Below are 27,113 nucleotides of genomic sequence, written 5' to 3'. Positions count from 1 at the left end.
AAGAAAAGGCCCTTGGGATGCCAGCCGGCAGGGACCTCTGGGCGAGGGGAGGGCCCACGAAAGGGCACAGGGCGAGCGGGACGGCACTTGCAGCCCGGACAGGTCCAAACAGAGACCCGCCAAATCGGTAGCAAGCTGAAGCCTAGACCCGGAAGCACAGAACGCAAAAAGGGTCCCCTCCTCGCCTAGGCGATTGCTAGAACTGGGTCAAGGACAATAATAATGCAGCATGTACATAACCACGATCAATGTGATACAAATGTGTAAGTTGTTATCATGCTAATAAAACTGCGACCTTTTCAGGCACCCAAGAAAGTTGTCAGTGGTGTTTTAGGGTAGCAGAGTGGGGAAGCGGGGAGGGGCGACTCGCCACCTGGAGGGGGTTAGACTGACGCAACTCCAGCAGTGCATCAGAACACGGAGGCGAATCCCATGGTAAAGCCCTGCGTCAAACCTTATGCCTGGTTTGAGAAGGCGTAGGGATTTTGACGCAGTCAAGTCCTAGACTAACGCAGTGAAAAGTTGTAAATTTCACTGCGTCAGTTCTATGTTGCTTTTAACGTGGGAACGCCTACCCTGCATACATTATACCTGGCGCAGATATAATGTGGTGCAGGCCTCTACAAACTGACGCATCGGGCCCAACGTGTCAGCCTGTAAATATGGAGCGGTGTGGAGCACTGATTGCGGCATAGCTGCGTCAAAAAAATGACTCTGCTGCAGCGCTAGCTCCTTGTAAATATGCCCCCTAGTTTTCCAGCGCCGTAGTTGGCAGCTCTGGCAGTTATGCCACATCCTTGGTACGAAGTGTTAGTGCCTCTTCTCCTGGTGGCTCAGGGGCCTTCCTGTTGGGAAGAACGGATGTTCTTGAGAACATGGAACAGCTCCCTCTAGCTCCAGTTCATACCGAGTTCCAGGGAGTGGCCATCTGGCACCCTTCTTTCCGCGCACAATATTTTACGGCTGGATGAATTTTTAACCAGGCTTTCCTCTTTGCAGTTTAGTCTGGGCCCGATAAGGTAAGCGGATGTCGCTGTGATGGAGATTTGTGCCCGCTATAACAGAAAACTAAGTAAAAAAAGTAGGAGTCTAGAAAATTGCCTATGCATCATTTTCAACCATATTTGTCACAGATTAAAAGTTCCCTAAAATTGTATCTTCCTCTTACCCTCTGCTGCTGACCAGAGAACAAGTTTTTCATTTGCAGTTGTGGGGCATTGCTGTCGCTTTACGTTGTCCGTACCCCGGTAATTGCTGACCAGGGGAGCTGCAAAGTGAACGCAATAGGAATTGGTGCCATGTGGGATGAATGGGGAGTCCCCATGGGGAGCTCCCATCAGCCCCTTGTGCTTCTAATGTCTGAAAAGAGGTGGTCCCTCCCACATATGTTGATTTCTTAAAGAGGAACGCGAGGATCAGTGATATGGGTCATTCATGCACTCTTGAGTCAGAGTACAGAAAACAACCCCGAGTCCCCATAGGGTATTGCAAGGAGATTCTCCTCTGAAATATAGGGCTATCGGCATCTGCAGTCTTGGGGTGCAGCTGCTGATCAGGCATGGTCTGTGCACTGCCCCCGGGTGGGTGGACTCTGGTCCTGGCAGTGCTGCTCTGTGCTCCAATGAGGGCGGCAGGGTAGGAGTAGACGTGCACAGCCAGGAAGAATCTCAAAATGGCTCCTGCCTTGCAGTCTGAAGAGGTTGTGATCTGTAGGCAAATCCACTGGTAGTAAGGCTATTGGCAAGAAATGCATAAAAAAGGCATCTGACGTCTAATGACTGCAATCCTAGGTTTGACCTGTTTTTCAGCGATGTTAACCTGGCTCTTGGTCCAGGTCAAGGATCTTTGTCAAAATCTGAACAGTTGCATTGGCTCAGAGTAGATCTGAGTGTTTTTTTTTTCTTGTATATTTGCAGTGTGTAAAGCACACTGTGAACTTCTCTGAATTAATGCTTGAGCAGCAGGGAACGAAAATAGAGAGAGGGAGACAATGCTCGCTGTTTTCGAGCTGAGCTGCCTGTAGTTCATGCGCTAACTCTAGTAAAAAGTTTGGGACTTACACTATTTTGATGCACGGCAGCGCAGGAAGCCTTCCTGCTGCGCTACCGTGCATCAAAATAAAAGGTCAGGAATGCGCTGTATCTACAAGATAAGGTGCATTCTTGTCCTTCTCCCCTGTGCTGGCGCACAAACAGCAGACGTGGTCCAGCGCAGACACCTTTGCATCATATTGCAAGGGTTTCTGTGCTGAGCGGAGGATTGTTTTGTGCAGGAAGGAACACCTTCCTGCACAAAAACAATCATTAAATGCATTTTCCTCTTCCTATGCATGCTACAGAATGCAGCACGCATAGAAAGAGGAAAAAACAAGGAGAAATAATAGTATTTCTCCTCGTTGCGCCTCCTTATGCCACGCCTGGGGAGGAGTAGGATTCTGACGCATCCCCTGGTTTACAAAATGTTGTAAATCTGGGAATGCAACAAGTTCCATGGATGTTGCATGGGAACACCCACAGCAACACCCATGAAACACCCCTGTCACGCAGAGTCAAGCGTGAAAGGGAAACATATTGACAAGGCCATGAAAAGTTCGGCAGGGTGACTTTAGATGGCCTTGTAAATATGGGCAAGCCCATTGCAGTGCGCACCTCCATTTGCACTGGTGCCACCATCTTTCATTCAGCAATGAGGGCAGGGGCCCAGCGGAGACTGGATTTAATTTCAATCATCAGCTGTATTCTCGCGTGTCTGAAAGTTGTTCAAAGGTTCCTAGATTAACAGTAGCATCCGGGTGGAGATCTAAGAAAGCTTATGCTAGATAGGGAAGAGAGGGTTGGATCTCAAAGGACAAATACATTTTTACAATTGTATCAGTAGTTCCTGATATCCTTACAGTAGGCCTCTGTGTGGGGAATTGATTGAGAAAGGCAGTTGGCTGGGCGAGTTCCTTCAATTGTAAATTATTCTTTCAATGAGCCACTATTGTCTTTGATTCGATGAATGAAATAGTCCTTCTTCGCTCTCATCAAAGCTTTGTGATTTTTTGGTTTTTTTCTTCTTTATATTTTACACAACCTATTTTTTTTCTAGACGGTTTCCACCTTTGTTCGAGGTTTTTACACTTTCTTTTTTATTACTCTCAATTCAGCTGAATACCTTTTGACTGAGGGGGAATTCCTAATAGATTAGAATTGCTTTCAGCGGACCACATTCATCCAGAGAGAGGATTAAAATAGTAGCGTTAAATAATTCAACCTGATTAGAAAGGGGCAAAGTAGTATCCTTTGATGGAAAAATGAAATGGTTAGCAAATGTTTGCTCTGTGATACTCCACCAAGATTTCTTAAGCCTTAAGGGAGCATACGTCGGATTTGTTTTGTCACCAGGGGATGTAGCCCAAAAACGATCAAAAAAGATCTGATCATGTAAGAGGAGCAACATCCAAAATGTTAATGATCACAAAATTGGAGAACAAAAGGTCTAATGAATGCCCTGCTCTGTGGGTTAGACCTCAGACCCATTGTTTAAAGTGTAGCCTACAAACACAAAATTGGCCCCGCACCCGAGTGAAATATTTTTCATTTATGTAGCTGCCATAATACAGTTCGTTATTAGTGAGTAAACATAATATATAGCACAATGAAAGGCTTCCCAAGCAAAAAAGTCACACAGTCGTGTCTCTTGATTGTAGACGTAGAAAATCTTTTATTGCAGATTCGTAATCCATTAATTGTTAAAAATCAGCACACAATTGCTTTGCCTTGCCAACGCGTTTCATCCCTCATGGGACTTCTTCAGGGCTTGCTAAATTCGTTGTGACTTTTGTTTGCAGAAAAAGAGGCTCCAAATCAACCTCCACAGTAGTGTTTGGACAGATCGTCTATAAGTAAGATTCTCCCAGTAAATCCATATAGTTAATAGTTCACGTTCTTTCAGCTTGTTTTTTCAAACAAAGAGTATAGCGTCTATTCACACAATATCCATCGTGACATGTGTTCGTCTGGTTTTAACGAAAGAGGCATTGCTAGATTTCAGCTAGTGTTCTGAAACACTTTTCCATATCGCTCATATTTCCCCAGGTGTGCCTCCGCACCTCAAACTTGTTCAATAATAGCTGCTACTATTATGCTATTTATTATACTATTATTACTACTATGCACCGATTAATTTAGGGTTTACTTGTGTCTTCCCTGGCTAGGATTGTGGTTGCTGCTTGACCATGGCTTACACCCTAGTCAACCTACAAGTCAATTGCTAGTACATCTACAGTCTGTAAAGTGAATTGATTGAACCAGATATTTCTCTGAGTTAGAGCTTCATTGTCAAACTTTCCTACTACAAAACACGAGTAGAGTTTGCAGTAGTGGCCAGTACTTATAGAAAGGAGGGTGATGGATAGAACACAAATGCGCACATAAACACTGACTCACACCCATGCATTCACATACACACATGCGTCCATTTACAACACTCACTCCCATATATTCATGCATCCACGCATGTGTCAAACATTTTTTTTTTTAAATCACACTTGCCTGCGCAGCTCTAAAACAGAGGTCGCAGGAGTGTTGGAACTGCTGCTTTCCCTCATTGTGAAGGAAGGCTGCTGTCCCTACTCATCTAGGAGTGCGATGGGGTCAGTAAGATTTACTGAACCCACCCCACTCTGTGATGAGGTGTGAGTGTTAATTCTCAGCCCTGGTCACTACAGGGTTTAGAACTGAAGCTCCCAGGTCGGAAGCAATGAGTGATGCTTCCCCTCATCACCAGGGGAGAGCTTTGAGGTGCTTTGCCAGGCTGAAGATGTCACGCCCACAAGAGCTGTGACAAGTTCACTGCCGCAAAGTTCAGCTCAGGCAACCAGTGTCCTGCTCATTTAGTGCATGTCTAGCTCCTGGCTGCCTGGCCTGAAAATAAATAGTTTGTCAGGCTGACCTTTGCAAAGCCTGACAGACACTCTTCTTTTCGGGCAAAAAGTGAGGGTTTGTGGCCCCTTAGCTCCTATGGACAAACTGCAGCTGAGGGTTTGCCCCTTTCAGTTTCTGAGCTCTTCTTCCTAAAATTTTACAATAAATTGGAGAAATATCTGATTCAATGAATTCGCGTTACACACTACAGGCTCCTAAAAAAAGGTGCACGTCTGCGCTGGGCAGCCCATCATGATACGCCGCATCTTAGACGGAATGCGAAACAGAGCAGTGGAGTTTGATGGTGAACTTTGTAGCGATATCAAGTTGACTTTAGGAGTTTAAACCAGGGTAAAGAGATTTATATGGCATGAACCTGGCCCAGTCATGTGGAATGTCAAAGTGTAATGTAACTGGTGCTCATGGAAAACACTCCAGTACCTTCGGGTCGAGTTCACCCTATATAAAACAGCAAAAAAAGCGATTGTAATCTACTTTTTGGAGTGGGGTAGTGGCAATATGGGTTCATGGAGACCTCTGGGCTTCTGGTTGAATTGAGTGGCCTGTTGTTTTGTTTTCCTTTTTTAGCTTCATTGTCGTCTGCTTCTTTATGTCCCCCCACTAAAAACTGTTTATGGCTCTTTTTAGGCACCATCAATATATCGGTGACTGTGGAGACCAAACCCGACAGCGCTTGCAGCGGGGCGGCCAGCGACATCCAGTTTAAAGACACCGTGATCAAACCAATTGTTGTTTCTGTAAGGACTGAGCCCACATGGGGACCTGGGGCTTTAAGTGGAGAGGGCTTCTAGGTCACTCATGCACCAGCATTAAAAGTATAGCCCCCAGGGAGGAGATGTGGCCTAGTGGCTAAAGCTTCCGACTTTGAAACATGGGGAAGTAAGTTTGAACCTCTGTTTCATCTCAGTAGCCTGTGATTCAGGGTAAGTCACTTAAATCTCCCTGGGTCTTAAAAAAAAAAGTACCTGGTATTGCTCTGTTCTTATGGCCACTGTAGGAGCTATCCACAAACAGCTTCCCTCTTGATTCCAAGATGGAGCCCCTGGCACACCACATTCTGTGTAGAAGGGCTGTGTGTGGGTTGTTATTGTGTCCGCCTTGTGATAGGTGGGTGTGCTTGGTTGCAACGGTGTAGGTGGCTGCCAAATAGTGTGACTACCTCCCTCCAGGTCATTATGGACACTGTTTCCTGTGCTAAACTTTTGTGAAATATCCTAATGCATTCTGGGTGGCCTAGTCTTTGTTTCCATTAAACTCATTAAACAAACCTATCTAAAAAACAATGATTTGCATGTGAGAAGTTAAGGTGGAAAGAGGGTCCTGGAGTGAGGTGGCCACTCCACTGCCAGGCTAGGTGTATTTAAGAAATGGGACAGAAGGTTAATCTATTGGCCTTTGATCGCAATGGTGGCACATCATTGGATAGAAGACGTTTATGACGTGTCAGGTGAGGTTACTACGCTCTTTTAACTTCCTCTCTCCCCGTGTTTTACTCCTGAACAGGCTGAAGGCCTCCCACAAGAAGAGACCCAGGGTGCTTTGCTCTTCTCCAAAGGTAGGATTCGTGGAAGGTCATAGGGCTGCCTGGATATACATATGTGCTGCTTGCTGCCCCTTAAAGGCTGTCATTGTCGTGCTGGGCAGTGTAGGGCTGTCTTCCTGATGCAAAGGTGGACAGTTACCAGCCCATTTAGAGCTCCGACCCCGAGGGGCATGCTGGGAAGGTTCGGCTTGCACCTTTTGAAATGGTAAACTATGCAGTCTCACTGACTGACGTCAGTGGCTCTGTGGTATGCAGTGAATATGTAGAGGAAAAAAGAGTAGTGACACAAAGTTGTGTCACAAAAGTAGTGCATGTGCAACTTATCTTACACAGGGTCAAACTTTAAAAACAAAAGTTGTACTTGATAAACATGCTTTTTCATGTTACCTTCATAGAAGCTAATAAAGGGGTGCATATTTAATTTATATGGTTGCTGTGGTTACTTTTGGATGTGGATTGGAGTTATGGTGAGGTTAAGTTTAGGGCTAGAGTAAGTAATGAGGTAAAATGTTAGTGTAAGGGCCAGGCAAAGAGATGGAATCAATGACATTTTAAGGGGAAAAGATTAGAATAAGGAAAGGGACTTGAATAGGTATCAGGGTTCACATACTGGTTGAGGTAAAAGATGAGGTTGTAATAAATTATGCGGTTAGTGCTAGATTTACGTTTAGAAGGAGGATTTCATTAAAGTTGGTGGAGGGTTGGGTTGAGGTAATTATGGGGTAAAGGTTAAATGCTGCGGTTACTGATTACTACCCTACCAGCACAGTCCTCACTCAGTGTCTCACTTAAATAGATATGGCCATATCATGGAGTTGAATGACATTTATTCAAAGCAATAGTATTTAAACATGAAACATTCAAGCTCCTGCTTGTAAGTGCGCAATATTTTTGTCACACTCTCTCAGCCTGCTGATAGGTAATGAAAACACATATGTTTGTATTTCTGACTTGCAATCCTGTAGCAGCACACTTGCAAATCCCATACAGGTAGGGTGACCATAATTTTAAAGCCAAAAACCGGGACATTTCCTGAAAATAGAAGAAGGACTACAACTTGACTTCATCCTACCGCACAGAATGACAGCGCTTCTTAGCTGACAATTACAGAAGAGGCAATAAGAACATACATAAAGTGCCGATTTTAAAGCCAGTAGCATGCCTGTTAATGAAATTGCTTTCTTATGACCGCTGCTAACTATCCTTGGTTTGCAAAACATAAAAAGATACCTCCTACCGTTTTCAGCCGACCCTCTCTAAAAACAGGGACATGATCTTAATTGCCTGAAATCTGCCAGGACAGCTGCCGAAAAACCGGGACTGTCCGGGCAAACCCGGGACGCCTGGTCACCCTATATACAGGCCAGTAGACCCGAGGCAGGCCGCAATAGAAGTCTAGTGCATTCTCACGATTATGTTTTTAGGTCGAGCATTCGAGACCTCGTGTATATATTTTAGTATATACTTATATACTTTAGTATATATCTATATGTGTATGTACTTTGTGGGCTCTGGAGATCAGCCCTAGGACTTGGCTGCTTCCACTTAAGGACTTTTATCTCTGTTCAACTGCCTCTATTTAACTGTCTTGAATGAAAACGACCAGTAGAGGTCAGTAAAATACCAGAATCACTTAAGCATTCTCAAGATTCCAGTCCATAGAAATTGTCTTCCACGAGCACCTGTCGACAATAATATTTTTTTCAAAATCTTGTATTTTCGGTGATATGACCACCGAAGGCCCTGATTTTATATTTAAAACAGAGCTTTGGACTATACCATTTCCTGCTGAAAGGCAATATTTCTCTCCATGTGTTCCCATACCTGGCATGTCACGCAGTTTGGTACTTACTTTCCCTCCATGTTAAAGAACAGTAGATGTTTTAGCATCCAGGCTAATGTGCTGCATGGCTAAATACATATAAGGTCCCAAAGGCGAGACCTATTGCATTGTAAATGCTTGTTTTTAAGAGCTCCCACTTTGCTCTTCTAAAGGTTTGGCATGGCATGTATGTGTCAGTGGGTACAAAAGATATAGGGATGAGGTCTGAATGTGCATTTTGTATAAAGCTATTTCCATGTGTGTTTTATTACAGACGGCCCCGTTTCCCAGTCCGTTAATGTAAACCCCCATCCACAGATGGTGAACGACTCAGCCCGCATCATTGTTTCCTGTGTGGGTAAGTACGGCCTGTGTGTTTTCGGATTGGGGGAATGAAGGGGCGCGTTATAATACTTCAGACTGTCTAAATGTCTCCTCGCTGGAATTGTTATGGGGTGTTGGGGCATGCGAGGGGCACTGTGGGAAGTGCTCAGGTGCTCACGTGACAGCTGGGCGTCAGCGGCGCAGTTCTTTTGGAGAGGGAGCTAGAGATGTGCTGCAAGGCAGAGGAGCTGTGTTTTTTTGGTGGGGCGCTTCCATTGCCAATAAAGCAGCAAGCATTGGCTAAAAATAACGTCTGTCTCCCTGACAGCCTTGTGCAAAGGTTATGTTTAATTTTTATTTTCTGTTGCAAGCAGGTGCATTGGAATAAATGAACAAAAACACGCTGTCCCCTAAATATGGCTGCCATATGCTTTAAAAAAAAATGTAAATAAAAAAAAAATCACTGATGTGACTGTTTTATTACTGATGTTTTTGGATGGCATGTTTTTCAGTTGAGCCATAGACTTTACTATTACTACTGCTATTGTAATCATTATTCTTGAATGGGATAACATAACTCACCTCCGAAGCAAAGATTACAATCTCAGGCTGCTACAATTTTGCAATGTCACTTGTAGACTAGTTTATATCAACTTTCAAGGAAGAGAAGCAAAGTATATCGGTATTTAACTAGTCACCCGAATTGCAAGCAAAACAAAGATCTGGAATTTTAAAGTTGCATGGTCAGTGACTGGCTGCCGCCCCCCTCCCTAAGACCTCACCCACCCCCAGACACAGGAACATAGAACGTGGTATCTTTGGAAGGCGGGAGGTCGCAAGACCCCCCGGCCGTATTTATTAAGTTATAAAACAATAAAATTTATGATTGCACGATAAACAGTTATACAAAAATCAGCAGGACATTAGATACATTATTGTCAACAGGTGTCAGTGACTATCCTTAACAAAACTCTAATACAGATTGTTTCCTAACCGAGTCTAACATCCTCCTCTGCATTTTTGTATACTAACATTTCAGGGCCATATGGCAAGGTCGCTAACCGGTGTCAGGTCCTACTAGCTGCGCCTCCCCTAAAGATGTGCGCATGCGCAGCCGGGCCCGGTAATTACCCGGTCCACGCCGTGAACTTCATTTACCCACTTAAGGAGGGCCCTTACTCTGCGCCATCCGGTGACGTCATGAGTATGCACGCGCGAGATGGCTACCAGCCTAAGGAAAGCGTGACTCCCCAACCCGCGCCCCTTTGAAGCACCAGTTACCTTGCCCCTGAAGTTCTAGGAGGGCCCAATGTCCTCTCCCCCTGGGCGGGAACCTCCATAGGATGATGCCCGCCCCCTCAGACCTTAAAATAGTTGCTCACCGGTCATGACCTTACCGCACGCCCCATTCCTAATAAATACGACGACCTATGGGAAAAATTCTAAAAGACAACTACACTGACTAAATCATACATCATGTATAACACCGTAGAGCTACAGGGGAAAAAAGAGGCCTAAACACATTCGCAGCAGCAACACATAATACAGTACCATTACTACGATGGGAGAGAAAGGCCTACGAGAAATCAACATCATCAACATAACATTCCGGAGACAGTATCGATCACTACACTGGGAGAGAAAGTCCTACAGAAAACCTTATCAGAAAATAAACATTTCAGTTATATTTTACAATGCCTGCAAAATTAAGCTAACAACATCCTAGCAATGTACACACTAAATCGGACTAGCAACGCATCAACCGCGTACTACAGGGATGGTGGGTGGGAAAATCAGAAGCCCCGAGCCCTGGGCACGTCCGGTGTGGGGGAGCGACCAAGGACCGAGAGGGTCACCTGGGCGCTCCCCGCTTCTTTAACCCCCTCAGCAGCACGCCCCCTCCCCCCCCGACCCGGATGCCGATTAGCGACATCCGGGTCAAGGGAGGGTGCCAACCAATCGGTGGCAGGGCGCGCCCCAAAGGACACGCCCCACCCCCGAGAGGTCCCGGAGGCCAGGGCGGTCGCCGCACCGCCATGCGGGTGGGGGGGCCAAGAGCCCCCCCTTTTCAAATGTAAAATGCAAAAAAAGAACACAAATTGAACCCCTTTTGTCACTCAGTACAAAGGAACTCTTTTTAGATGGATGTGAACAATGTTCTCTGGCTTTGTGAAGTGGTGACCCATTGCCCCATGCTGTAAGCTGTGTGGGGCAGAAACAAAATGTGGATTACAATTTAACAGATAAATGGATGCAGCCCGCTGACCATAAGCCCCTCCATGCACACCTGAAGACCTATCAGGTGCAAGAAATTCTGGAAAACATATAACTCTCCCGACAGAAGCCTAAGAATTGAAAAGGCGTAGTTCTGAGGCAAATGAAAGCTAGTTCCACATACAGACAGCCAACATTGCCTGGCGTCAATCCCCTGCAGAGATTTCTGAGCAGAACTGAGTTTATCCTTGGTCCTGGCTCTAGCAGTCAGTCAATGAAGGGTTCTTAGCAATGGCTTGATGTTCATATTCCAAGGAGCATTTGGCTTCATGGGAGTCATTCGATTCTGTACAACTTGTGAATTCTGGAGAAGACGTTGATAGACCCATAAACAGAGGTAGTGTAAGTCTAGTCTAGAAGTGATCCAGTAATTAACAAAATGGCGCACTCTTTTCCACCAGAGTCGAGAAAGTGAAGTCTAGCCTTCATTTAATGTTAGGGATGAATGCAGCTTGACACTGCCGAGGCCTAGGGAGGCAACCTGAGCATGGTCTCAAAATGACATCGAGATGTCCCAAAGCAGGCCGTGGAGTGGGGCAGGACCCAGTTCCATAGTTAGAAATTGTTTACCAGCAGGGGGTTCCTTGAGGCGGTTATCAATATTTTGTTTTTAGTTGAAGTCAGTTTCTGGTCATCCACACTCGGTCTTAGATGAGGCACGTTTGAAACAATACAGGCGATGAACCGAGATATTGAGACTCATGACAAACTGGGTTTCATTGGTCTACATGACAAAAACAAAAGTTTAGGGTGATCTTAGCCAGAGGGGCAACATAAACATAGAATAGTCAACGTGTGATGACAAGTCCCGATGACTTTATAGTACAATGAACAAAACTCAGAGACAAAGAAAGAAATACTGGGACAGAGTCATCAAACAGTAATTAAACCAGGCTACTGTTGTGTCAACAATCCTGGCGTGTGCTGGGCACGCAACAAGTCAGAAGTGATCCACGGTGATGAAAGCTGCCGGTGAGTCAATGAGCATCTGACACTGGCAGCATCCACCGCCTCCCACTGTCTTTTTCGTATGAGTGTGGGGCTCCGCTCTGACCCCATGCTGTGTTGGTCACATGTGAGTGTAAAGGAGGTTAAATGTGGATATCAGTGTAGGATTCGCCTGTCGGACACTCTCGGATGATGGCACCGGTAGATGTGCCGGCTTGAAAGGTCTAGTGTGTGGGCTGTGTGGTCCTGTGCGCCATGATCGTACCTATAAGAACAGGCTGGTCTGACACTGGTGGGCGAGGCAAATTCCTCCCCTCTCACCCGGCTGACTTCTCCTCATCTCTCAAAAAGGCCTCACAGAAGGTTATTGAATGGGGGAACACAAAGTACATTGAGGATTACTTGTACCTCACCCTATAAACATGAGCCACAAAACTGGTATTTTCACTCTCCTTGCCAATGCCCTCAATTTAGGGATTTCGTACAAAAGTCCACTTGTTGTTTTGTCTAGTTAGTATGTAACTTGTGTGAAGTAACTCACACCTGGAAAGTTCCTCAAGCTGGTCTGCTCCATTCTAAGCTCTAGTTCAGATTTCTGAAACTGGTTAAAAATAGTAAATGGTGGTTAGCATACACTTCACCTTTGAGCTCATGAGAATAATGGGAATTTATCATATTGGCCATTGATATAGTGCCCACCACAAAGTGAATAGTCAATGGGCGCTTAAATAAAACAAGCTGTTGTTCGTTGCTCATTGTATCGTCTGCAGGAAGTTGAGCCAGGCCTGCTAGGAACCGAACCTCTGTCTGCTACATAAAACTCTCAGAGAGCTGATTCCTAGGCCAAGAAGCAAACTTTTACCAACTACCGGCCATCTTAGCCCAGTCATTGTAAGATTAACTAATTACTTATGTGGTGATGGTGATGAGCGGGACAGACCAGTGAACGGGGAAACCATGGCTGATTACCCTTCTGGATCTGTCCTGCAAAAGATTCAGCTTCATTTGTGTTATAAGAACTACAAGGATTGAATCCAAAGCCTTTTTGCAACAATCCCTCGATAGAGAATTGCACTGACAAGAAATAACAAGCACTGGCAACGCCAGTGTGTCTGACCTTGGCTGCCAACTGTACAAGGGTACTTGTGTAAGTGCACACTGCAAGAGCAGAATTCCATCACATTGCTTAAGTGGCCCGCCCCTCTGCCCCCATGATATGTGTAATGATGGGCTGAACTAAAATTTGAATGACAGACCACAAGGTGAAGAGAGCTGACTGAAAGTCCTTATAAGAATATTAGCTATGTAGAATTTTATTAAAATCAAAAAGGCTTGTCTAGCTCTAGACCTAAAAATAATGATATTGTAATTCACAATGTAATGTCTTAACATTACATTGTGAATTACAATATCATTAGCCGCCTAACTTCTTTTGCATCACCAGTCCCTCAAAAGTGTAGTTTATGTAGAATAAATTAAAGAATTTCTAATTGTGCCTAATGTGCCTTTTTCATCAGAAAAGATTTGCTAAGTTTGTCAACCATAGGTTTCAGGGGTGTTATAGTTAGCTGGACTTTTCACTTGTACAAAACCATTGAAATTCCCCCGTTATAGTTAGTTCAGCTAACTATAACTCGCGCGCCCGCAATGCACTGCTGATGACATCACATATTACATCACTCATGACATGGTCAGTGACATCACTCATGACATCACTGATGACATCTTAAATGACATCACTGATGACATCACTGATGACATCATCCTTGTGATAGAGTGCAAGACCTCCTCTCACCCTAATATAACCTTTGATACACACATTCAAAAATAGAAACTACAATTTTCAAAACAATGGACATACCAATACCAGTTACAACAACCTCTTCAGTAATTCTAAGATCCACATACACATCCACTCATTCACCAACAGTCCTATACAGTCACTCATACATGTACTCACTCATCATATGTACTCATACACCTATACATCTTGTTACACAATGCCACTCATCCATAGAGTTACTCACACACATAGTCACTCATGCTAATAAAGAATCAAACATACATTTACTTGCATATACAGTTATACACACACCACCACACTTACTTCTACGGAAACTTACACATACTTAGTCTTTTAAACAATCACTTATAGAAACACATACTTATTCATACAGGAACTCTTTCAATCTCTCACTCTCACATATACTCACTTATATACACCAATAGTCACATATACTAGTTTAAAACATATGTAGTTACTCATAAAGACACTATTGAGACAGTCATTCACTCACTAACACACCCATACACACACTCATCCACCCATACAGTCCTGCACACATGCTGTCTTCAACACATACAAACAGTGAGTCACTCATTCATGCAACTATGCACTACGTAATACCCCCCACCGAACCATGCAGACACTCAGACTGATACTCAAAAAACCAACTAATAACCTATATAGACACCCATGTAGCTACTCACCAACCCATGCAGCCACTTATACACAAAGTGAGAGACTGATACAGATATTTACATATTTAAACATTACTCACTAAGCCATGTATTGACTATGATACACTTAATCAGTCAGTTACACAATCAATTTTTCAAAAACAAATCATCCATTTAGATACTTATATACCCATTTATTCTTCCATCGTCCTTGAGATATACATATATAAAACATATTTAATTTTCAGAAAAACACACAGTCACTGGAATGAATAGCTAAGAGTCTGCTTCTGCTGAAAAAATAGCTGCCCCTTTCCTACTAATGCAAATGTAAAATTACCAGAGTAATACGCAATAAATCTCTGTCTATAATTCCTCTTTGCACACAGAGTCATGGTTTGAAATTAGGCAGAAAACGAAATTTCTTTACCAATTTGAAAGCACACTTACTACTCTTTTTTTGGCAAGTGATAAGTACTTTTACAGTCTGACACATTTTGAATCCACTTTTCAGAATCTTTAAACAGCACTTGTCCAAACAGCTTTTTGAGACCAGCAACATGTGTAACCTGGGTGACTGACTACATTCCAGCAAGGGCAACCAGCCTTAGTGATGCTGAATGTATTTGCATTACTGACTGCAACCTCAAACCCCACTCGGTTGTGAATACTATGCATGATTCTACAGGATAAGCAGCTGGGTGTGTGCTAAGAGTCTGCTTCTGCAGAAAAAATAGCTGCCCCTTTCCTACTAATGCAAATGTAAAATTACCAGAGTAATACGCAATAAATCTCTGTCTATAATTCCTCTTTGCACACAGAGTCATGGTTTGAAATTAGGCAGAAAACGAAATTTCTTTACCAATTTGAAAGCACACTTACTACTCTTTTTTTGGCAAGTGATAAGTACTTTTACAGTCTGACACATTTTGAATCCACTTTTCAGAATCTTTAAACAGCACATGTCCAAACAGCTTTTTGAGACCAGCAACATGTGTAACCTGGGTGACTGACTACACTCCAGCAAGACATTAAATGGATTGGTCAGAGAGGGTTAAAGTGGCACCAATTGATGCCATTGGTGAAATCCTTCATGCAAATCCAACACCCTGACCTCATAATAGTGCACTGTGGTGGCAATGACCTAGGCACTTTGACTGGGGTAGGTCTGGAAATGCTTATGAAGGAGACCTTTGCACAACTGTTTTCACTTTTCCCTAAAACTGCCTTTGCGTATTCTAACATATGCCAAAGGCAAAAATGGAACTGGTCCAATCATTTTTGTCCGCAGATTGACAAAGCAAGAAAGCACGTCAACAAATCTGTTTCTGCTTTCCTCCGAGACTATGGTATGGGTTCCATTTACCACAACAACTTGCGTTACGACATGCAAGACATTTATAGAGAAGATGGTGTACACTTCACTGATGAAGGGAACAGAGTCTTCCTCTTGAACCTTAGACTCTGCATCGGTACTTACTTGTAGGTACCACTTAAAAATCACTTCATAAACACAACGGCTCTTTTTAGAGCCCCCTAATATCTAAACACTTAAATCTGAATTTTATTTATTTTTTTATTTTTTTTTCTACCGTACGCGTACGGTAAGCTTACCGTACGCGTACCCGCAATTTTTTTTTTAAAATAATAAATGTTTTTTTTGTACTTTTCTGTCCTTCTTTGACCCCCTTTCAAATGTTAGGGGGTCTGTAACTCTCTTCCTTGCCCCCTTTTCACGTTATCTCCCTTTTTTTTTCTGTGTGAAACACACGAAATGGCGGCCGACACTTCCTGATTTCGTCCGATTCGAATGTTTACAGTCATGTGACAACCAATCAGATTTGAGCTCGCGCACGGCACCGTACGCGTACGGTGAGCTTACCGTAAGCGCACGGTAAGCTGCCACAGATATATATATATTGATTTAAATGCTATTTTCTCAGGAACTACTGAACAGATTTACACCAGACCTACAAAAGGCACTTCCTTGACCTGTAGACTACCTCTCTGACAAATTTCAAGTAACTCTGTTCAGCCATTCGGGCTGTAGCTGTGTCTAAAGGTCCTATGGAAAAATGCATGGGGAAAACGCGTTTTGGGACCCCCCTTTTTTCTCAGCCCCCGCTTGACGAATCCCCCCGAGACTTTCAGGGTAGGAGCGGAGCGTAGCGCCCCATTAGTTTTGAAAATTTCGCGAGGATTAGTCGACCGGCGCCAAAGTTATTCAAAATAGAATGTTGCGGATTTCCTATGGAAACAGGGTCCTAACTATAACTACCTACTGGCGACCGCCAGTAGGTAATATATATATATATATATATATATGCGCGCAAAAATGAAAAATAAATACATAACTTAGCATTTAAAAAACCGTACAAATTCACTGAAAAAACCATAGGTTTCACACACGTTATAGTTAGGAATTAGCATTTAAAAAACCTTGCAAATTCACTGAAAAAACCATAGGTTTCACACGCTATAGTTAGCTGTACATTTTACTCGTAAAAAAACAATGAAATTCCACGTTATAGTTAGATCAGGTAACTATAACTTGCGCGCCCGCAATCCACTGCTGATGTCACATAATACATCACTCATGACATGGTCAGTGGCATCACTCATGACATTACTGATGACATCATCCTTGTGATAGAGTGGCGGTCGCGCGAGTTATAGTTACCTGATCTAACTATAACGTGGAATTTCATTGTTTTTTTACGAGTAAAATGTACAGCTAACTATAACATGTGTGAAACCTATGGTTTTTTCAGTGAATTTGCAAGGTTTTTTAAATGCTAATTCCTAACTATAACGTGTGTGAAACCTATGGTTTTTTCAGTGAATATATATATATATATATATATATATATATATATATATATATATATATATATATATATATATTATACTGTGCCATTTTCACTTAGAAGAAGGAAAGCAAAAAGATTATGAACTTACATTAAGTTGCAAAGGTTTCAATAAAAATTTAGGAAGGTTGCTAAAACTCTCTTGACACCTCTGCACACACTCTGTTGATGTACAGGAGCAGCTCGTGTCAGGGAAGAGAGGCGGGTTGGGGGGGTGGGTGAATGGGGTCTTACCTGCCGCCCTCCAACACTGCACTCTTCTGGCTCCACTCCAGGCAGGCACAGGCTCCCAGACTGTTCTGCGGCCTATCCTGAATCTGCTCTCATCAGCCACGGCTGCTGCAGGTAAGAGAGGTGGGGTGGTAGGGCCAGATGAGGGGAAATTTCGAGAGACGACCACGAGGTAAAATCAAACAAATAATTAATTTTCCTATGTGATCGTCTCTCAAAATCCCCCCTCACCTCGCCCCACCGCCCACCGCTCTGACCTGCAGCGGCCGCGGCTGGCTCTCTTGCATGAGAGCAGCTTCAGGATTGGCCTGAGCACCGTGAATTGTTGCTCTGGGAGCCTGTGCCTGCTTTCTCCCACCCGGCAACACAGCTTGGGGTGGAGAGAGCTTCAGTGCGCATGACAGTTTGGCCGACCTGAGACGTATTGCGAAATCATCATGCGCACTCAAGGCAGTGACCACCACTCCCTCTTCAGTACTGTTACCCCCTGGCCCCACCCCCAAGACTCAGCACACAGAAGAAAAGTAAACAATAATAAAACGGGTTTTAAACTCATTTGATTATCATTTTATTTTTCATGTTTTTAAAGGTATTGGCAGGTGTAGCGATACTCCTCTGCCATAAACTGATTAGCCGCGGCTGTTGATTTTTTAGCGCACTACTACAGAACATGCACCTGTGGCTTCTTTACAACATTTAACTACAACCTCACACAGGCTGACAGGACACTTTAGTAGTTTCATTGTGCAGATGTGCACATCAGGCATGCCTGTGCAGTTGAGAGCTTGCGCTGATATTCAGTGCCGGGAGCTCGTTCCATGCAAAAAATATCAGTGCAAATGGCACCATGCAGTGCACCAGATGTGGGCACAACTACCCATCCCTTTGCCTCCTTTCCACAGAGGGCGGTTAGTGGAGGCCGGTAAAGGAACTTCTTAGAGTCCACTTTTAACCCACCCGCGTCCCACACGATGGGCTATTTGCCCATGCAAGCTGGCTGTTCATGAGAGAGGGGCGCCCTGCGGTTGGGATCAGCATTGGAAACGTCCTGGGAAAGGGTTTCCACTGCTACCAAGAGAAGCTGAAGAGGCTCTTTCTAGCTTTGGAATGGCCATGTAGCTTTCTACTGACCTTTCACTACTTGTTCTTCATAATATACAAAGAAAGGACTTTGGCTCCCTGTAATAGTTGTCATGTTAGTCATCGCGGGGTTAGCGCGCGATGCTTATGAAATAGTTGACATGTTAGTCATCGCGCGGTTAGCGCGCGATGCTTTTGTAATGTTAGAATGTTATTTGTATTCCTTTGAATGTGGGGCTCATGCATGGAGCGTCCACCGGTTTGTGATTCGAAGACAACAGATCAGTTGCCGTTTGTTCATTTACCTGGGAGGACGCTCCGCGTGCTGGGTGAAGTCATTTCCAATAAACTTAAGGATCGATACTTTTCCTGATTCATTTGTAATCTTTTCGCTCCCTTCCACCTCATGCTGTTGACTGTTTATTGAGCCGTCCTCTCTCCTATGTAGGCTTGCATTACACTATTTTACGTGTCAAAGTACACGAAATAATCCTATATTAAATCATAATCGCATTGTGTACATAAAGCAATCTTTTGCCCACTGCAGCAGACTTCACACTTGAGAATATTTGCAAAGTTCAAAAAAAGATGCAGGGAACTTGCGAGTTGTCCACCTTGGCAGACTTCTTCAGGTTATTTCCTCCCAATGCCCCACTGTACAGTGTACAACAAGAATGCCATCCACAGCCTGTGGGGTAGGGCAATCCTCATAAACGCCAGGCTCCCACCCCTTGAGAAACATCCCCGGAAGTGATTGTGAGTTGATCTCAATTTTTTTGCCTAAGGACAAAAGAGTTGGCCCTGTTTATTTGTAAAATGTGATTATTTCTTGGTCAGTGGCCTGCTGCATCTGAGGGAAGTTTACTAGCAATCAGGTGTTCCGATGGCAAACCAGATAAAATCGTCTCCATGGCATCTCTCCTGCTTTCTTACAGGTGACCCAATTGGACTCCCCGCGCAGCATTTAGATGACCTTGTTCAGATGCCCACTGCAAGCGGAGAGCAAACCCTGTCTATGCTTAGATCCAATTTGTTCGTCCGCAAGTACATGAATGTCACAGGCAAGCTGGACCAGGCCTTCAAAGAAAAAAGCGACTCTTCCATCGCAAATGGTGAGTATTTCCTATATTTTGGGTCTTTCGCTTGTAACCAAGAATCCACTTCTAGCTACCAGACTTCCTTAATCACCTGATTAGTGAATGGTCACCATAGAGTTGGGGACAAATTTGCCATGAAGTGGTGAGTCTCAATACTTGCCTTACTGACAGCTAATGCCAAGTTATGATTTAGTTTGATTGGTGTAGACATATTTGGGTATTACTTACCAGGCAGAGGTGGCTCTTGCAATGAATCCAGAGTAAAATGCTTTTAGGAACCTGAGTCAGATGAATTAAAGTGTGGCTTCATTCTCCGATACTGTCTTTAGGGATGTGAAAAAATTTGTAAAATTGCATGAAATTTCGGAAAAATATCCAGGAAATTACGCATATTACATAAAATATAAATCTGTCATTTAGTACTGTACTTTAGTGCAACATGAATCCTCCTCTCAATTTTTTTTAACACAAGGGCAGAACTCCCAAAATCATACAAATTACCCCTGCTTAACATACATTTTTCCCTAGTCTACTTGGCACTGTGTCTTCTATACCATATTACCATTTTTGGCACTGTGCCAGATAAACTAAATCTTTCATAAAGGTACCACCCACATGCACATCAGTCATGGCTCTGTCCTACAAGTGATATCTTGGAGCAAACTGCCATGCCAGGTCTCCTCAGAATGGGAACGCGAGCGACCCGACTCCATTTTCAATCTTGTTCGGGCTTATAAGTAACAAGCAGCTTCAGTCCAATGGTGCAGCAAAATTGGGGCCCTTGTCTGGACATCCTGCTTCCATGTGAGTAAATTTACTTAGACAATGCATAAAGAGACAGATGAAATGCTCGAATTAGTCTCAGTGACTGGAAATTAATCTCAGCCACATTACATTCGATTTTGGAGCATCCGTGCCGTTACTTGTTTTTTTTTTTTTTTTTTTAGTTTTATATAACGTAAGCTCGCCCCAAAGGAATCAGGGCACTTTACATGAGCACCAGTTGTGTTACAGACGGACACATTCAATTTGTTAAGCATTGCGAGATTAAGTGATTTGCCCAGAATCACAGGATGTTGAGCGTCCCTGCTGAGACTCATACCCAGTTCCCCAGCCTTGAGGTTGACCGCTCTAGCCATTAGGCCACATCCTCTCCTCTCTGTCCAGGGACAAACACATGCACATTAGTATTGGCCCCACTCCATAAGTTCTTACCAGCCAGGTCCCTCTGATTTGGAACACAGAGAACTCCAGACAGGTATTTTACAGTTCAGGCTTGACAGTTTCTGGACCAAACCTAATTTAAAGATTGGTCGGTCCCTGTCTGTGGTGGAAAAGAGGGCATAAATGATGGAATAGAATGTGGCCCGAGCAACTGCCAGTGGTTCAAACAAGCCTTCTATCATAACATTTCTGTTTTCTGCGCTGCAACAAACTAAGGGGTTCAGTAGGATGGCGGACGGACTGGAGTCCTTCCACCATCCTGGTGTAAACCGGGACCGTCCGCCGTGCATGCGGCAGTCCCGCACACCGGATCAGGATGCGACCGTCACTTCCTATCTGCTCCATTTCCCCCTGACTTCCTGTCTTGATTCTTGCTTAACATTCTGTCATGCGGCCTTTCCCCTTCCTTTCTGCCATGCTCTATTCCCAATTCGCTGTCGCGTTCCCAGCTTCTTGATTTCCGGTTCTTTTTCATAATCTATTCCCCTTAACCTTTATTCTGCTGTTTCATTTCACCCATGATCCTGGCTCAAGCTATCAAGTGCCCTTCTGCTGTGCATCAGATGTTCTGCAGAACTCCTTGTCTGCCCATTTTCACCCACATTCTTGTGTTGCTGTGCCGTCTTTGTACGTTGCAATCCTGTCCTGTTGCTTCATCTGTCATGGTCCATGCTCCCCAACTGCCTGCCTTGTCCCCTTTCTCCGAAGCTCTCTCTTGTTCCCTCCCTTAACTGCATGGCTTGGTCACTTTCTTTGACTGCCTTGTTTCCCTCCACTGACGTCTGCACACAGTAGCCACACTCCATTTGACTTGGTCTTATTTCATCATTACTGATTCTCTGTTTCGTTCCTTTCCTCCTTGAATTTAGCTTCCTCCTTTCCCCTTGATTCCTGTCTTAGCATGCCCCCCAACTGCCCTTCTTGTTCCACCCAATGAATGCCTATCTTGTTCTATCTCATCGGGCGGTCATGTTCCTCCTGGCTACCATCTTGTTCCTTCCCCCAATGTAGTCTACTTTTTCCCCTAACTACCTGTGTTGTGGCTATTCCCATCTCCTGCCCTCTAGTCTCTTCCCCCTAAACTCTCCCCATAATCTATGTTCTTTCTCTTTCTATAGGCTCCCTGTCTGATCCCTTTTAGCTGAACTCTTGTCCTGTCCTCTTCTGTTGTCTCCTTTTGGAGCTCTGCTGCAGGTTCTCTTCCTTTCTGATAGCTTCCTGTTGTGCTCCAACACCTGGCTGTCTGTTTTGTCCCTTACATCTGGCTGCCTGTCATGTTCCCAACCACTGGCTCCCTGCATTGTTCCCTTATCCCTCTTTCAGTATTGCTGTTCTCTCTTATCACTCCCTGTCCTGTTTCCTGTCTTCCCATCTTGATTCTGCATGCACTGTGTCCTCTTTTCCTGGATCCCTATATTCTTCACATCCATTACTTCCCTGCCTTGTCTCACCGCGTTTCATATTAGGGAGTTTTGGAGTCTATAGTAAGACATATTTCGACGGTTTTTGTGTGACCCTGTTGAAGTTGGATATACACTTTAGTATTGTTTGGCTTGAGTTAGCAGTAAATGTGTGATAAAATAAAAATGTGTTCTTTACTGGGGCACCTAAAAATATGTTTTGCCCAGGACCTACCAAATCCATAAGTTGGCACTTCCTTGAAGAGTCTACTTCTGCTTCTTTTGCTTGTTTCTCTAATTAATTAATCTTTCTCTTCTTGTTGTTCCTTACATAGGCTTATTCTGTCTCTTCTCACTGTCGCTGTAACTGCCTCATTCTGCCTCTTATCACTGTTGCTCCATCTGCCTCTTCTGGTTGTTCCTTACAAATCCACATTCTGCCTGCCAATCACTGTCCCTCCAACTGCCTCATTGGATGTATGTCGTTACAACGCACACTTTTACAACGCATGCACTTACAACGCATTTTTTACAACGCAACATCCACTACAACGCATTCCATTACATCGCATGACACTACAACGCATTTTTAAAAACTACCTTTACAACGCATTCCATTACATCGCATACTACCTTTACAACGCATACCATTACAACGCATAATATTAAATTGCATTTAAGGTAAGTATTAGATAGTATAGGGTTAAAAATTACTATTCTAACTCCAGGGGGTGCAGCAGTAGGGTAATTGTTGGATAGTATAGGGGTAAACATTACTATTCTAACTCCAGGGGGTGCAACAGTAGGGTAAGTGTTGGATAGTATAGTGGTAAAAATTACTATTCTAACTCCAGGGGGTGCAACAGTAGGGTAAGTGTTGGATAGTATAGGGGTAAAAATTACTATTCTAACTCCAGGGGGTGCAACAGTAGGGTAAGTGTTGGATAGTATAGGGGTAAAAATTACTATTCTAACTCCAGGGGGTGCAACAGTAGGGTAAGTGTTGGATAGTATAGGGGTAAAAATTACTATTCTAACTCCAGGGGGTGCAACAGTAGGGTAAGTGTTGGATAGTATAGGGGTAAAAATTACTATTCTAACTCCAGGGGGTGCAACAGTAGGGTAAGTGTTGGATAGTATAGGGGTAAAAATTAATAATCTAACTCCAGGGGGTGCAACAGTAGGGTAAGTGTTGGATAGTATAGGGGTAAAAATTACTATTCTTACTCCAGGGGGTGCAACAGTAGGGAAAGTGTTGGATAGTATAGGGGTAAAAATTACTATTCTAACTCCAGGGGGTGCAACAGTAGGGTAAGTGTTGGATAGTATAGGGGTAAAAATTACTATTCTAACTCCAGGGGGTGCAACAGTAGGGTAAGTGTTGGATAGTATAGGGGTAAAAATTACTATTCTAACTCCAGGGGGTGCAACAGTAGGGTAAGTGTTGGATAGTATAGGGGTAAAAATTACTATTCTAACTCCAGGGGGTGCAACAGTAGGGTAAGTGTTGGATAGTGTAGTGTAATATTATGCGTTGTAATGGTATGCGTTGTAAAGGTAGTATGCGATGTAATGGAATGCGTTGTAAAGGTAGTTTTTAAAAATGCGTTGTAGTGTCATGCGATGTAATGGAATGCGTCGTAGTGGATGTTGCGTTGTAAAAAATGCATTGTAAGTGTAGTGCGTTGTAAAAGTTGCGTTGTAAAGGTTGTTCCCCGCCTCATTCTGACACTTCTCGTTCTTCCTTACATAGCCTCATTCTGCTTCTTCTGGTTGTTCCTTACATAGCCTCATTCTGCCTCTTCTGGTTGTTCCTAACATAGCCTCATTCTGCCTCTTCTGGTTGTTCCTTACATAGCCTCATTTTGCCTCTTCTCGTTCTTCCTTACATAGCCTCATTCTGCCTCTTCTGGTTCTTCCTTACATATCCTCATTCTGCCTTTTCTCGTTCTTCCTTACATAGCCTCATTCTGCCTCTTCTCGTTGTTCCTTACATAGCTTAATTCTGCCTCTTCTGGTTGTTCCTTACAAATCCACATTCTGCCTCTTCTCTTTCTTCCTTACATAGCCTAATTTTGCCTCTTCTGGTTGTTACTTACATAGCCTCATCCTGCCTCTTCTCGTTCTTCCTTACATAGCCTCATCCTGCCTCTTCTCGTTCTTCCTTATATAGCCTCATCCTGCCTATTCTCGTTCTTCCTTATATAGCCTCATCCTGCCTATTCTCGTTCTTCCTTATATAGCCTCATTCTGCCTCTTCTCGTTCTTCCTTACATAGCCTCATTCTGCCTCTTCTCGTTCTTCCTTACATAGCCTCATTCTGCCTCTTCTCTTTCTTCCTTACATAGCCTCATCCTGCCTCTTCTCGTTCTTCCTTACATAGCCTAATTTTGACTCTTCTGGTTGTTACTTACAAAGCCTCATCTGCCTCTTCTCGTTCTTCCTTATATAGCCTCATTTTGCCTCTTCTGGTTCTTCCTTACATAGCCTCATTCTGCCTCTTCTCGTTCTTCCTTACATAGCCTCATCCTGCCTATTCTCGTTCTTCCTTACATAGCCTCATCCTGCCTATTCTCGTTCTTCCTTACATAGGCTCATCCTGCCTATTCTCGTTCTTCCTTACATAGCCTCATTCTGCCTCTTCTCGTTCTTCCTTACATAGCCTCATTCTGCCTCTTCTCGTTCTTCCTTACATAGCCTCATCCTGCTTATTCTCGTTCTTCCTTACATAGCCTCATTCTGCCTCTTCTGTTTGTTCATTACAAATCCACATTCTGCCTCTTTTCACTGTCCCTCCAACTGCCTCATTCTGCCTCTTCTTGTTGTACCTCTTTAGGAGTGGGCAAGACATGGAAATTCCTTTCCAACCAGGGATGCCTCACTACCTGGCAGAATACCTTCAGCACGAACTTCAGGACCCAGACCTCCTGCAGCCTCTGGTGAGACCTGATGGTCATTAATGCTTTGCTTAAGGACATACAACTCCTGTCTGCCTCACTGATAGTAATATCTCGCCAGAAAGGGAAAATTCTGAAAACAATTAATCATTATTTTTAAATTTCGCTAATTTGCCCGATGCGCCCACGCTTGCATTCCGGTTCCTCATACCTCCATACCTCTCGGAGCCATTTTCTGTTATTTATTTTATTTTTGCAGCTTTGTACAGCACAAACTTGACCATGGGCATCGGGGTGCTTTAAATCAAAGCAGACGTTACACCTATTTGGTGAGGTTAAATTATTTGCCTCGGTGTTGAGTCGAGGCCAGGATTTGAACCTGCTATCCTAATTTCAAAGTAGGCAACTGTAGCCGTTAGGCCACATCTCCACATTGTTATGGAACGGAAAGTCATGAAAAGTTGCTCTCCATGACAAAACTTGAAGCTTCACAACTCTGCTCAACGTGAAGCATAGGCCATCTGCCCACAATAGTTCCGTCTGGTGTATGGGTGTCTGGTATCTCAGACCACTTCCTGTGCCCAGAAAGGGGGGAGGGACTTCCGGCTGCAGACATAGGCTTGCAGCTCTTGCTGAATACTGAGGGGGCAGCTCCCTATGGCTGCCGAGCAGGAGTTATTTAGCAGCTACTTCTCAGTAGCCCTTAGCTGGTAGTGAGTGCATGAGCTCCTCAGAGGTGTGGAAACTCATGGAGAATACACACTTGGAGACAACTCATTGATGTGGAACTCCCTAAATGGTTAAAATGTGTCATCGGAGATAAATAAGAGAACTCACAGAAAATACCCACACTGAGTCCCCTCGCTGGCAGCAGGGAGCCCAGGAGATAAGGAAAGTAAAGGAGAACTATTCATAGCGAGTCACCTCAATGGTTGCAGGCTGTGCCTCACTGAGCAGAGTCACTTGAGATAAGGGAACTCGTGGACAATGCACACCTGAAGCCACCTCACTGAATGCGTGAGGTCTTCAGAGGTGCAGCACCTCATTTAGACTACACACCTGAAGACACCTCACTGAATGCGTGAGGTCTTCAGAGGTGCAGCACCTCATTTAGACTACACACCTGAAGACACCTCACTGAATGTGTGAGGTCTTCAGAGGTGCAGCACCTCATTTAGACTACACACCTGAAGACACCTCACTGTATGCGTGAGGTCTTCAGAGGTGTAGCACCTCATTTAGACTACACACCTGAAGACACCTTACTGAATGCGTAAGGGCTTCAGAAGAGTAGACACTCATGTAGAATACACACTGGGGGTGGGGGTACCTCAGTGAGTGCATGCGTTTTGTGCTATTTTGGGAAAGAAAGAGCAACAGGCATGGTTTGCGAATAATACATGTCGGACCCTCTGCTCTCTCTGGACTCTTTCAGGCTGACCAGTTTGGGACTGGCCACTTTGAAGAGTGCCAAGGATTATACTTTTGTGGACCCAGGCAGTCTTAACAAATTGTCTAGCTGGATCACATCACAGCAGGACCCAATCTCTGGCGCCTTCCACACCGATGGCAACAGCTACAACCAGAATCTAGAGGTGAGTGTGCAGTGCGTTAAGACCTCAGTTCAGGCCATCATGCTTACTTGTCCCACCAGGTCACTGTGCCTGGTGAGAAAGGATCTCAGAATAGATGATGCAGAAGGTAGAAATTCATTTGTATATTAAATCTTTAAATAAATGCCCAGAATATACCATCTCGTATGGCTAAAAAACCGAAATGAAAATATCTGCTTGATTAATGCATCCTTCACATACATTTGCCTAGTCTAGACATCGACTTATTTGTGGGGTGGTATGTAAATGTGTTACAGTATCTCATATACAAACTAACACCATTACAGAAGGCTTCATGGGCTGGCATTGAGGCTACAGACATCAGGACTAAGGGTGGGCGTAGTTCGCGAAGTAGCACTTCGCGAAGCTACGCAAAGTGAAGTTCGCACTACGCGAGCTACGCGT

The 27,113-nt window shown here is 44.0% G+C and overlaps 1 protein-coding gene and 1 long non-coding RNA gene across 3 annotated transcripts in view; one reads left to right on the top strand and one right to left on the bottom strand.

Moving 5' to 3' along the window:
- LOC146812896 (uncharacterized) overlaps positions 1-27,113 on the bottom strand; it is a 395,123-nt gene that overhangs the window by 125,699 nt on the left and 242,311 nt on the right. The gene's annotated exons all lie outside the window — the stretch shown is intronic.
- The window catches only part of LOC146812897 (ovostatin-like), a 433,862-nt gene that overhangs the window by 280,924 nt on the left and 125,825 nt on the right, over positions 1-27,113 (top strand). For both annotated transcript variants that reach the window (XM_085619963.1, XM_085619962.1), the window contains exons 21-26: positions 5,556-5,665; positions 6,432-6,483; positions 8,568-8,651; positions 19,413-19,589; positions 25,035-25,137; positions 26,531-26,690. In XM_085619963.1, the coding sequence (XP_085476089.1) occupies positions 5,556-5,665; positions 6,432-6,483; positions 8,568-8,651; positions 19,413-19,589; positions 25,035-25,137; positions 26,531-26,690 (686 nt within the window). The remainder of the gene's footprint in view (positions 1-5,555; positions 5,666-6,431; positions 6,484-8,567; positions 8,652-19,412; positions 19,590-25,034; positions 25,138-26,530; positions 26,691-27,113) is intronic.

The sequence above is a fragment of the Triturus cristatus genome, chromosome 7 (genome assembly GCF_964204655.1).
Source record: "Triturus cristatus chromosome 7, aTriCri1.1, whole genome shotgun sequence".
Classification (NCBI taxonomy): Eukaryota; Metazoa; Chordata; class Amphibia; order Caudata; family Salamandridae; genus Triturus; species Triturus cristatus.
Note: the sequence above shows the minus strand (reverse complement) of the source record. Positions and strands in the feature narration are given on the sequence as shown.